The 13,798-nt window shown below is 46.1% G+C and overlaps 1 protein-coding gene across 1 annotated transcript in view; it reads right to left on the reverse strand.

Moving 5' to 3' along the window:
- Positions 1-2,072, reverse strand: part of adamts9 (ADAM metallopeptidase with thrombospondin type 1 motif, 9) — a gene marked incomplete at both ends in the record, with an annotated part of 53,058 nt that extends 50,986 nt beyond the window's left edge. Inside the window, 3 exons of the mRNA XM_084440966.1 lie at positions 53-215; positions 1,268-1,662; positions 1,976-2,072. Of these exons, the coding sequence (XP_084297092.1) occupies positions 53-215; positions 1,268-1,662; positions 1,976-2,072 (655 nt within the window). The remainder of the gene's footprint in view (positions 1-52; positions 216-1,267; positions 1,663-1,975) is intronic.
- Positions 2,073-13,798: the final 11,726 nt, after the last annotated feature.

Below are 13,798 nucleotides of genomic sequence, written 5' to 3' on the forward strand. Positions count from 1 at the left end.
TCTCCTCAGGTGTAAATAAAACACATGATTCCGATTCCAATGTAACATGTACCTGAAGTGTCACAAGCAGCGCCCTCCTCATCGCCCTCTTTCTTTGAGGCTTCCTTCCTGTACACAATATGAGGTTTGGTGTGTTCTTCGTCATACTGCTCTCCTTTGTAGCTGTGAAGGGGCTCCACGAAAAAATCCCCCTCTGGTGACCTGAAAGTGCCAAGCTGAGGAGAAGAGGGGAAAAAAAAAGAGGAATTAGTATATTTCTTTTTAAATAACCGCAGTAACACTGGAGCATGGCCTAGCACTGGGTGGATACGCTCTGCTGGATTAGCGCAAATTGCCCTTGTCAATACCCCCAATGGCTATGCTTTCTTACACAGCCATTCATTGCATGATTATGTGGTGGAATACATGTACTTGCATGAATTAAAAGAGGAAAAGGGAAAATAATGAGGCCTAGGGATGCCTGTCAGACAACAATGTTTCTTTCTTGGCAGACGTGGTAGAAGCCTTGTTGCATTTCACGTAGCACAGCCAGTCAGTCCCACACGTTAAATTGGAGGTCAAAGATACCACAGAACTGCATTGGATGACCTGGCGAAATGCTAAACAAATATAATGTTTTGTATTAGGAAAGTTCTCCGCAATGAACATCAACAAGGTGGCAAGCTGTAGTTTATTTGGAGTGTCTTGGCTGCTAAACGGGACATGGGGGTTTGAAATGTCAAATGAGCTCAGTGCTGCAAAATTACTTGAGAAAAGCGTTTTGGGAAGATCTTGACCTCTCAAATATTCGTGGACCACAGCTGGTATTATCTATTAGTAACCCAAGTGCACTAACTACTCTCAGTACTAAGAACTAAGTTCTCATATGCTGGAACCAAATCATGTTGACGTCAGCGCGCCTGGCACTCCCACCTCGCTGATGTGCGTAAGACGTCACCGATGGTCAGAGAGCAGTCAGGCAGCATGCGAGCGTGTTGAGTGGCCATGCCAGTAATCTACCCTCGTTTGAACGTCAACGACTACTATCTCTCAGGTGTAGGCTATGAAAAGTAGCTTGTTACTGTAGCCTACAGCACTGGGCTACACACAGTTGTTTCACAAACATCCGCCGCATACAAATTCGTACAGTTTGGACTGTTTACGTTATTGAAATTGATGATAATAACAGCGCTCCTTAAGTGCGTAAACAGTAAAATGCATGATTGCCGTGTAGGAGTCTGCTCATAAATCAGCACTCATGAATATTCAAATGTGGGTGCAAACTCACCAATCCCGAGCATAAACTGATAACCGCGGTGTGCTCCGATTTCGCGTTCACATGTCCTTTATAGAAGCAGTGCTGATACTCTGTATCTTCCTCTTCCACCCTGTTTGATGGATAATCCGTTAGATTACCCCCGGGTATTCCCAGAAGGGTCACAGTGTAGAGAGGTGCGATAAATCCAGACTCGAGTGAGAGATTGAGGTGGTAGTTCTGTCCGAATGCAGATATTCTGTAGTGGATCCTTGGCGAGGCCCAGTGATTGGAAGAGTTGCCCAGCTTTTCATCGACACTTCTCTTTTTCCTTCTGAAGTGCACGTTCGTGGGAAACTTGTCACCGGCTTCATTCACTCGTTCTGGAGTGACAATTTCATATGTGCCAAACTGCTCCGGCACTTTCGCTGGAGAAGAAAAACACTGATTAATTCGTTTAAGAATTGTGTTAATTGATGCTTTGTAATCATGATATTAACGTGCAACTGTGCTGTTGATCAGCTGTGTGGATAAAAAGCACTCATCCAAGGAGTATAGGCTAACTAGATCCCGGATTAAATAAGGTTAAATCATTCAATAACTTCTAATTTCTAAAAACGCATTGCAAGTCATGTGCTTTGCTGATCCTGAAAAAAAAGTCATTCATTTCGAGTCTCCCGGTTGCAAAATAACGGTCTGCGGGGGGAAAAAAGTGGAGACTGACAAATCGGAATACTTTACCTTTTCTTGAATTCAATAATTCTTTCCCCGTGGATGCAACTACATTCATCAAGTCAGGGAATAATAGAAACCCTAGTCCCCAAAACAGCACATGCATGATTGTCCACGTTTATGAGGAGAGCGGCACCCCCGAATTCAGAGTTCCTCCTGGACTGGCCGTGTTCCGGTCACTCCGGCTCAGCGCCGTATTCCCACTGTCAAGCAAGCGCGTGTCTGCCTGCCACATCCAATTTGATTATCCTCGACTCTTGAGTGGATGCTTTCTTGCCAGTAACGTCTGCTGAGTCGTGAGCGTTTCGCGGATTCCCTGGCGAACATGCATACTGCAGAAAGAGGGGTCGTCTGTACTCACTCTGTGGTGGGCTACGGGCCGGCGCTGCTCGACCGAGCAGTCGAAGGGGCGGGCCCAGGGAAAGGTACATGAGTGCAAGTTACGCCTCTGAACAGAACCACTCCCGTTCCGTAGAGTGACAGGACAGGAAAAAGAGTTCACTTTTAATTGAACAGTGTACGTGCGTGAGTTATAAGCGTTGCCAAATTCAATGACAATTTCTGGTGGTGAATTTATTTATTTATTTTTGGGGGGGGGGGGGTATCTAAAACTATGCCTCGCCTAGTGTAGTATTGGGGTGCTGGGGAACTCAGTTGCATTGTCCTTTGAGTGTGGATACTTAATGTTACAGTCCTTCCCCGCCAAATGTGAAAACACCGTAGAGTCACGGCACCAATGTGGCCACAGCAGGGATTGAACCAAGGTCTACTGCATGAGAGACATCCACAAACTCTCCAAGCCAAAACTTGGCTCAGAGCTAATAACACACTCTGGCATGGGGAGTCAGAACATGGCATTAGCTCTGAGCCAAGTTAGCTCATCGTGCCAGCATGGTCACCGAGCCAGTCCTGCCATTCTCCTGCAGGCGATGCACTAGTTTAGGGTGGTGGGTAGGATGTAGGGCCTTGTAAATGTATTGTTTGGTGGATTTTATTAGGAGATACATCCTCATTACAGCATGAAAACTGTAAAGGTTTCTGTTCCACAGCTGTTAAGTTGGGTCTCTCTCTCTCTCTCTCCCTCTCTCTCTCTCTCTCTCTCTCATATACTCATAAACACACAACAGCAAGACAAAATGAGTTTTTCAGTGTTTTATCAGAGAACACTTTATACTATTTAAAAAAAATTAAAGATAAGACAGTGGCTCTGTCCACCCCAAACTGTCCAGGACATGGAGAGAGCTGTTCTCAGAGCTTGTTCCTAGAGAGACCATCCACAGTGCATGGTCTGCATATAAGTAGCCTAATGTTGGTGCTGCAAATGCTGTAATGTATCTCTCTAAGAACAGGACAAGATCTGAGAACAGCTCTCTCCCTGTCCTGGACAGTTTGGGGCCAGAGCCACTGTCTTATCTTTCATTAAAACCTAACGAATATAAAGTTTTGTGTTTGTTGAAGGTCGCTGCACAGGTAAAATATCTCAAAAACAAGAAAAAGTTGTGAAAATGTTATGCCCTAATTATGGCAAAATTGAAAGATTAAAAGACGTAGTAGATCATGTTCTCTGATAAAACACTGAAAAATGTGTCTTGCTATGGTGTGTGTATGAGTGTACTGTAAATATATTCCCACATGCCCCCCCCCCCCCACACACACACACACACCCCTTAACTAGAGCTGGCCAGAGTATATTAAACATGTCTAATATTACAGATAACAGTGGTGGTTCAGTTAGCATGCTATAACCCTGCCTGAGACCTGAAGACGTGCTACAGCTCCTGAATCTAAAGCTGAATAAGCTTTAGCTTGGCAAGTTTGCACACATCCAGACAGACGCTGGGTTGAAACTCGGCCACAGTCACCGACCACATTCAGGACGGGGACTACAGATCGTCTTTGTGGCTGCGACACAAATGTCTCTCATCATATAGCCTGGCAAGCATTGCGCTGGTCTGATCTCCATGTCGTCACTTCAGATCCATAGAACCACATGACTGGAGGCCTTGGTGGATGTTCTCCGCCCCACAAACCTTGTGTGGCGATAAACGTTAGCAGACGGCATGTTACAGCTAATTTGTTGGGTAGGATCAACACATACGACCATTAGAAAGTGAATCATAGTTTGCAGGTGCACACCTAAAACAATAGCCTCATAGGAAATGCCTGTGGTATCAGGAAAAAAATCTACGGGGGCTTTCCAGTGTAAAACAGACCGACAAAAGTCACCAGCCTGAACCAAAAGTGTAGTGATAATTTGTCACGTTCAGTTTCATATGGATGTTAGGCATTTTGTTTTAATCTCGGGAGATCGCATTCCCCATGCAAATTATTGTTTCATACTATATATACAGTAGTAGGTGATGATTTGCTTAGCCAAACTGGTACATAAATCAAATAGACTATATTACTGTATGTATATATCATTTCCCCCTTAAACACAGCAATCTGTCCAGATACTCGTTACACAAAGTCAAGAGTATACACTGTAACATCTGATGTGGTAGATTATAACAGAACTCGGGTTTGACCATTCGGGTCAACACTACATCCTGCATAGCTGTTTTTCTGGTGGATCTAATGGATGCACTAGAACTAAACAACGTCCAGTCTTCACACACAGAAGCTGTGCTTCCTCTGAAGCTCATCTTGCTCATCTTGGAAGGAACCCCTTGAAATGTAACCCCTCATTTACAATTAGTCTCTTTTCCCAGAAGTCTCCATAAAGTCTTTTACAACACAGGGGGCACAGGCAAGTAAAAAAAAAACACCTTTGCGTAAGCTTTGAATGAACTGGTGCTGACTGGACAGTATTGAGGCAGAGCAGCGTTGTTGGATCCCGGCACAGGGCTACCGCTAACCCCACTCATCTGACTAGTGACCGTCTCCATCCTCTGCATCATATTCTCAATAGAGAGTCACTGACCCCTGTGTATATTCTCAATGAGCAGTCCTCCGAGATGCGGCGCGTCTCTGGTGTATTGTCAGTGGCGGGGTCAGCGAGGTCAGCCAGGCCAGGCAGGGCCCGGAGGCAGCAGCAGCATCCTGAAGAGCAGCGGCAGCCTCTCCACAGTGTAAACTTCACTTCCCCTCCAGCTCAGATGATGGCTGATAAGCACCAGAAAGCTTGAATGGAGGCTGAATCCTGGCCTAAGATATCAAAGGGAGAAATTTAATTGCCCTGCTTTTAAGAACCCCCCCCCCCTCCTCCCCCCATTACCTCCATCCTGACTTGCTTCCTTGGCACACTGAACTTGTCTTCATTACAGGGTGAGGCTGTGTACTGTGTATGCAGAGTTAAGCGGAGTTCGCATATTGTACAACAGACAAGACTGTTTTAAGCAGTTTTAGAATATAATGTTTGTATTGAAACGGCCTAGTCGGCTCTAAAAATCTAGTTCGAAACATTTGACATCTTTAAGACTCCAGTTTTAGGACAGAGAGACATTTTAGAGACATTTAAAAACCGGCTTATCTGTGTGACGCTTAAGGAACAAAGTCGAGAGGCTGTGTCATGACATTCACCTGACAATTAAGTGGAACTTAGTGGAATGTCTTTTGATGACCATGGGCACCTTAGGTATAGGTATAGGTATAGGTACTGCATTTGTAACGCGCTCCCCATCCAGTTGTTACACTGACCCGGAGCGCCATTCACTCACCAATGGCAGCAGCTGCCATGCAAGGCGCTTGCCTGCTCATTGGGAGCAATTTTGGGGTTCAGTGTCTTGCCCAAGGACACTTCGACAGGTAGTCAGGAGGAGCCGGGATTCGAACCACCGACCCTACGATCCCTGAACGACCCGCTCTACCTTCTGAGCTATACACCTTAGTGGAAAACAGAACGCCTTTTGACGACCATGGAAATTGGAAAATTACATGGTCAAGACAAACATTAAGCAATGTTTTCTCTTTGGGTCATAGTGTTTTGTTTGTCTTTACCGTCCCCTACACGAAATGCAGCATATAAAGGCTTCATTACAGCTCCATAATCACTACATAAACGTGTCACAAAGCATAACCATATGCCATGCTTTATAAAGGTGTTCATAAATGTGGTATACATGTGTGACATGACATAGCCAACAATGTCACAAGGTTATGCCGCATTTATGAACCTTTATAAAAACGTGACATGGTTATTATACATGCTTTGTGACACATTTACTGTATGTGTGCTTATAGAGGCTTTATTAATGTGTAATAAAGCCACAGCGTTATTCCTTTATAAGTCTGGGATTCAGGCGTCTGACCATAATGGTCAAGTGAACCCATTTCAGCGGTCTATGATACTGACCATCTGGGACAGCTGCTGATGTCTGGCCACTTTTCAACAGTGGGCACATCAGGAGGAATATTCCCACAATACTTCTTGTGAATATGCTCTAAGCTCGGAAAGTAGTCTCCATAGTTCTCCATGGCTCTTTGTTTTCAAAGTCTTTTTCAGGGTCTGCTGACTTTCTCTGAGCAGAGCTAGAGTATGAGGATCCTTCTTGGCCCTAGGGAATAGTTCTGTTCGTTATGAGGGCATGTGTGTATATAAAGCTCTATTGTAGAAGCTTCCCAATACCTAACTTCCTTGATAACTTCAGACAGATCGGCCATAACACCAGAACGCAAGACTGGTTATTCATGATATGAGTTCCCCACAATCAATTCTGAAATAGGAAAGTCTGCTTTTAGTTATATGGTGTCCGTCACTATGGAACAAACTCCAGAACTCTTTTAAATGGTAAATGGTAAATGGACTGCACTTATATAGCGCTTTTCCACCTAAGCGGCACTCAAAGTGCTTTACAATGGCCTCTCATTCACCCATTCACACACACATTCACACACCAATGGCGGTAGCTGCCATGCAAGGTGCTAACCTGCTCATTGGTCATTTAAATGTGACGTGCTAGTGCCAGTTGGACATTTTGAAAGGCTGGCCAGGGAGGTTTTCTTCTGATGATTGTAATTGCTTACATTGTCGCGTACAGTATGTAACAACTTTGCACATTCTTTATGTTGTTGTTGTTGTTGTTGTGTGTGTGTGTAATATAGAATAAATATTGAAAGCAGTTGATTGAGGATGGCAGGTCAAACTGGGGAGACAGTCCCCCTAGCTTTTGCGGTTGGGTTAGGGGATATGGAATGAATGTAAGTCAATGCAGTGTCCCCAAAAGTTAGCAAAGTCAACATGTGTGTGTGTGTGTGTGCATGTGTGTGTGTGTGTGCGCGTGCATGAGTGTGTGTGTGTGTGTGTGTGTGTGTATGTGTGTGTGTGCGTCTGTCCAGTTGAAAAAGCAGTGGGATGTGTGATAGGGAGGGTTGAGCGCTGGAGATACGATAAGCAGACGTGTTGAGAAAGTGGTGTTTGATAACTATGAAACCCTGAGAACGCCCATACACCTAGTACTTCCTGCAGGATGGGACTGTTTGGACTTTGAGTAAACACACACACACACACACACACACAAATAAAGGTATCCTTGCGTACGTACAGTACACACATACACACATCCATACTATCCCACACACAAACATGACACGCATGTCACATTCCCCACTCATTAAAGTGGTGACATACTCTGTGAGCGCTGACGGCCTCAGCAGGGACAGGGTCCATTAAAGGGCTTTCACGTTTTTCATTGGGGACACTAGACCCAAAAAATAGGATGCACTGGTGAGGTGCAATTAGGCGTTTGGTGAGCTTTCACAGGCGCTGAGATAGGGGTCTGGACACTACCCAGCTAGTAGAGCAGCTGTCGGGGGGGGATAGGCTGCCCAGATTCCATCCTCCATGGAATGGCAACAATAGCAACATGTCAATGTACCGACGAACTAGTTCTTCAGAGCCGAGATGAGAGCAGGAGGAAGTCATTAGCGTTTTAGCGTCTGCCACGCACCAAGGACCCCTCTGACTGCAAGTCTCCAAGTTCTAGAAAGCTCTAAGCACTTCCACGAAATCCTCTGTGTACACCTTCAGTAGGCCAAGTGATGGAGGGGGTGGGTGGCAGCCAACACAATATTTGGGAGATAGTCTGTTCGATTCAAAATGGAAGTGATAGATCATTTTAGGGGAAAGTAGTAATAGTGTATACCGTAGATTGTGGGATTGTCCGTATGCCATTGGTTAGCAGAGCCCCAGTCCTGGCCTGCTCCCCCCGCCTGCTTCACAAGAGGACAACACCGTGACTTAATCGCTCTCAGCTGGGAGAGAATTTGAAAATATATCCCGTCAGCATTTATGACTTCAGCCCCTGTACGGACATGCGGCAGCTGGAGATGTAGAGTGTGAGAGAATGAGTGCTGGACCGGGGAGGGGAGGGGGGTGGGGGGTTATCACTTTCCCTTCTCTCGAAAACAGTCTTCATTTCAGAGTCCTCGGGGTCCGAAACACTGGATGTCATGAGGAGAAAAAGAGACAGAGCAGACGGTGTGCTCTTTCTTTTCCCTGGAACCTTTGATTCGGTGCCAGCCGAATACATCTCTTGGCTACACTGTAGCTGTGCAGACATAATCCACAAATAATGTGCGATAATTTGCAATTTAATTAAAACCCTAGAGCAGTTTGTTCTGCCAGGTCATCGAAATAACGAGCTCATCACAGGCGATGAATAATTTCACCTCCGTCGTCGTGTATCTGTGCTTCTGAACACAACTCCGCCTCACTCCAAGTCCAAGACGTCAGTCCCTGCTTCGGGAGCCTACAGCTTCAGTTGGAACAGAGCTTTTAAATATGGCGTGCAGCACTGTATGGAGCAGGCTGGAGGTTCTTGAGGCACAGGATTCTCTTTAACCCCACAAATCGCCGCTAAATTAGTTTCTCTTCATCTCCAACTGCCCGGGCTCTGCCTCTTTGTCATGTTAGATATAGTTTAGTGTTCTGGGTCAGAGACTCTATTCTGTGGCTGTCAGAGGCTGGAGAATAGGCTGCTTCAGGTCCTGCTGGCAGGCTTACTGTGTGAGGGGCCGCCTGGGGCCCAGAGGGCCCGCCGGGCTCACTGCAGATGACAGGCGCACAGCAGTGAGCATAGGCCCCCCGACTGGATGGGAGGGGAAAAAAGCTCCAGAGAAACGCCCCCACCCACCCACCCCGAGGAATGACCAATGCTCTCTGTCGAACTAAGATGGTCCCCTTGCTGTGAAAGCAGGGAGAGGAAGGAGAAAAGTCCTATGGATGTGTCATCTTTATGTGACGCATAAAGCAACCCAAACTGACAATGAGTAGAATCAGATCTGTCGTACAGTAGAGCGATATTAAACCACTAACCGCAATGTTGATGAACTTCAAAATAATAACAAGCTGGACAAATAAGCTTCAACGGTGTCATCTGGATGTTAGCCACGGATGGGCAGGATTGCCCGGCAGACTGTGTGTGTACATCACTGCGCTGGGATTCCCTGTGAGGTCTGCTGAATAACCATTCACAGAGAGCCATCTTTTTTCCCCCTAAATCAGATTGGATGAATCAATAATCTGATTACGGTCTTATCCCAGCGGGGCGAGTGGTACCTGGGACCTGGGTCGCCCGTGACCGAGAGCGTGGCAAGCACATTGCCAGCGAGGTGCTGGGGGGAGGAGCGTTCGCCGTTAATGCGGAATGAATGGACATAATCTCCAATCACACACGGCCAAGCAGGATCTACCCCAGGAGTGAACCGCAGCGGAGACATGGTACAGCTGCCGTGAGGCAGGCCTCTGAGGGACTGACAGTAATGCAAAGTGGGAGACAGCTGGAAAACAGTCTTGAACAATATTCAAGTATGTTATTTGTTCCAACCATATTTCAGCGTTGAACTGTTTTTTTCGTTCGAACAAAGGGGACGAACCACAAAAAACGGCGTATAGCCTAACCATAACAAGTACAACATGTCGCTGTGATTACCGGGCTTTAGAATAGACAGTGAGCATAAATGTTTTGGCTGGTGATGTTTAGACGGCCATTGAGGTACGCCCTCTCACTTGCATAATTCAGCATTGTTTACACACAAATATGCCACAGGAATATAGTCACATAGTCTTCTTAGCAAACACCGTTTGATGTTAAGGGTACTTCAAGAACCTTTAGTTCAGTTGGTCATGCTATGTATGTCACAGATAGCAGTCCACCTGGTAGCTGTAAGGTTGTGATAGTGTTTGCTATCTGGATCTATATAAAACTAACAGCTCTCGTCTCTATTGGGCATTATATGATGATTTTGGGATGATGTTAAGCAATGTCGTGTCAAGTTACGCGAGTCAAAACGTCAGTTGGATCGATAAGAAGTACAGTGCTGTGCAGTGGGTATGTATGAAGAGTAGACCGTGAGCCAGTTTGAGGAGCTACGTTTGCAGAGGTTTTTCACCCATGTGGATTTATGTTGAAAACACAACTGTGAGGAGGAAGAATGTCCGTCTGGTGCTCCTCTCTCTCTCTCTCTCTCTCTCTCTCTCTCTCTCTCTCTCTCTCTCGCTCGCTCTACCCCCACCCGCTCCCGACTCCCACGTTCCCAGAGGCGTAGGCATTCTGACCACAGCTCTTCTTCTGTGTACATTTCTGTTGAGGAATGAATGGCTTCATAGGTACAGGAAATGCCCCCTGTCCGACGGTTAGGATTCCTGTAGATTGTCCAGCCGGGACGCAGTCTGTTGTCAGGCGTCAGGAGGGCAGCGCACCAGGGGACCCCTCTCACCTGTTGAATTAAGTTCCTCTGTTGTCTATAGAAGGAAGAAAGAAAGAAAACCAAACCTGAGAATATTTCATTCATACACTGATATCTGAGTCTGACAGCTAAAACAGACATTGTTTCAGGCGAGATAAGATTTATCTAAGAATCACTGGAATAACTGAAACTTTGGGAATATCTTCAGTTTTTCGACAGTAAACAATCTATTCGTCAGCTACAGTAAAGACAGTAATCGAGAGCCCTTACTGCGGATCAGACAACGTTGGATCAGTGTGTTGAGTGCTGTTGAGGTCATGCTGGGGTTCAGTGCGTGCCCATGTGAATGTTTCACCAGTCACACCACTGGCAGATGGGCCAAGCCGGCCTATGGACTGTCCAGAGTGGGAAAGTCCAGGTTCAGTAACTGATACCAGTGGAACTTCACGGCAGTTTATTACCTTATCCCGCAAGCCTGCCCGGTGGGGTTGGGGGGGGGGGGGGGTAGCGCGTAGGGGGCTGCTCGACTTTGCCCCGGCTGTCATGGTTTTCACATTTACTCCCACGACTTTCAGTCCTAGGCTCCAGTTTCACACTGAAGTCCCTCCGCTGAGGTCGTATGACCATCCAGCACCTCAGAGTCTGTCCTCACTTCATCTGACCTGGCCTGCAGTTTACCTCGGTCGCTCGTGTCCTCCTCTACAGGTATTCAAGGTCTTCACAGTTCTGGTCTGGACACTACGACCCGGGTGATTCAACATGGGTCACATTTACCGTGGAACTCCTTTTGTTTTTGTAGTTTGAGCTCGGTGAGGAGACGCAACCTACTGTCCAGTGTTTAATAAAGTCCAGGTGGAGGGGAAGAGAACGCGACATACTCTCTCATAACACCGCCAATCGCAACAGACGCCGAGTAGTGATTTTGAGCTGTAACAGACCGCTTTGACATCGTGCTTGTTAATCCAAACACTGACTAGTGCGATATTTGCTCTTAAATAAACTCAAGACAAAAAACATGACAGGTCAACGTGTTCCGTTGTTATGGCAGGCTGTTGGGCTCGTGCTCATTTTCCCCGAAAAACCACCAAAGACAATACCTGACACTCTGGGGTGCAGGGGAGTCAAAGTCATCTCGCTTGGCGAACCCATTGGCGGAAAAGAAATTCATCATTAGTCTTTCTTATGGCACCTCACAGTTAATCGCATCCGCTCCGACCCGCGGGGAACAGGGTCCTGATCGACAGGAATGTTTTAATATTACAGGAATGCCAACTCTGACACACTTAACAACACATGGCATTTGAAAGGGCAGGTGATTCTAGTGAATTAGGGCCTGTTGAAGGCAACGCTGCCAGTTATAGCCTGGGTGGGAGGTACTAGACAGGCCCATCCTGCTCTGGGTGTAAGACTTTCTAATAGGACCCTTTCCATACATACCTCACCTCAGAAAACATCACCAGAGGAGGTGATTATCAAAGATAAGACCATGAAGAAAATACCGCAACAATCAACTAATGGTGGTCAGGCTTCCAATCAGAGAGGAATGGCGTGTAAGTGGTCCACACAGCTGGAGTGCTCAGTGCCTAGCTCAGAGAATGGAACAACAGGTTGAGGCTGCTACGTAGTAGACAGTGAATGTGTTCCCCTAAAACAGAATCTCGCTCTTTCTCTCTCTTCACCATGATAGCTGCCGCAGACCTTCTGTACTCTCCCTGTATTGCTGTGTACTGGACGTCTTTCAGGGCTCACGCATTTTGATTTCAGCTTCCTTCACAAGGGTGCGCTAACTGCAGCCTGCTTCGAAAGTTGTACAATAAAAAAGTTATTTCCTACGTCAATCTTGATGTCCATTTAAGCATTTTAAACCTTTTTTTCCCAGACTGTTTACTTGCCTTCTCTTTTCTCCTTGGCCACCCCTCACCCTTTAAACATAATGACTTGACTATCTAGACGAGCAGGGGTTTGGGGGCAGTGGTCAGCCAAATGAGACCAGGCAGTGACCTCAACGGAAGCCACAGCAGCTGATAAAGCAGAGAGAGAAAAAAAGTCCGGTCTCGTCTTACGCTTCTCCGCTATCAAGCGTTCAGCAGAGGTTCCCAACTGGGACAAGCAGCGACAGGACAATAGCCAACCAGGGTGTTCCTAATCTCTCCTCGTGATAGGAGGCTCAACAGGGAGGATTCTGCCTGCAGAGAGGGAAAAGGAGAGGGAGGGAAGGAGGGAGGAAGGAGGGAGGAAAGAGGGGAAAAGAGGGGAACTGCTGTTCTTTTGTAGCGCCACAAAGTTTCTCATTCCATGAATCCTGCAATAAGATGCAGGTACAGTAATCAAGTTATTTTTGTCCATCTAACAACAAATTAACTGATTTGTTCAGGATTGCAACGGTTCGTATTGGTTATATGAAAAACACATGCCTGATGTCAATGGTTTCAGCTCATAAAAATGTAGGATCTCTCTTGTTGAGGGACTCTTAAAACATCAGTGGAAAGCTCTGGCCCCTGGAACATGTCCCGATGCTGACATTCCTCAATCCCAAATAAAAGTATAGGTATTGTACCTCTCAAAGCCTCATGGAGTGATGTGGGAGGCATACACGTGGAGATGACCAGTTGACTCCTAGTGTACCTGGACCAGGGGAGAGGGGAGATATGGCCAGGAGCACATAAACTCGTGCTGTATATGCTACCATCATCATCAGGTCATTAGAGGTGAACTCTCCCACTGGCGTTGGTACATGTTGTAAACAAAAAAAGTTGAATTTAGCCCAGCTGCCCTGTGCAGTTGGCAAGCTTCTCAGAGTAGCTACTGTGCACATATTGGCCAACAACGCACTTTCTATGTTCCCTTAGTTATGACTCAAGCTCCCATTATATTTAATTTGACTATACTGTAATATATATGACTATAACTTTAGAGACCTGTCCTCCGCATGCCTGTGAAATTAACACTTTAATTTGCTGATCTACAGGAGTGGATGGATTCTATTTTAATTTATGCTAAACATGGTTCTCACACTATTAACGATGTACAATTTATTCAAGGTTTCTGGTAAATGTACAGTACAAGGCCATTTCTATCAGATTTCAAACTTGCATGATCACTCTCTCTGAAATACTGCAAATAATCCACAGCAACCCTATTAAGATATAGGTTGAGTTATTAGCGAGATAACGGTTGGAAATTGCAGGACAGATAATGAGAACG

Source organism: Borostomias antarcticus, assembly GCF_949987555.1.
Source record: "Borostomias antarcticus genome assembly, chromosome: 7".
Classification (NCBI taxonomy): Eukaryota; Metazoa; Chordata; class Actinopteri; order Stomiiformes; family Stomiidae; genus Borostomias; species Borostomias antarcticus.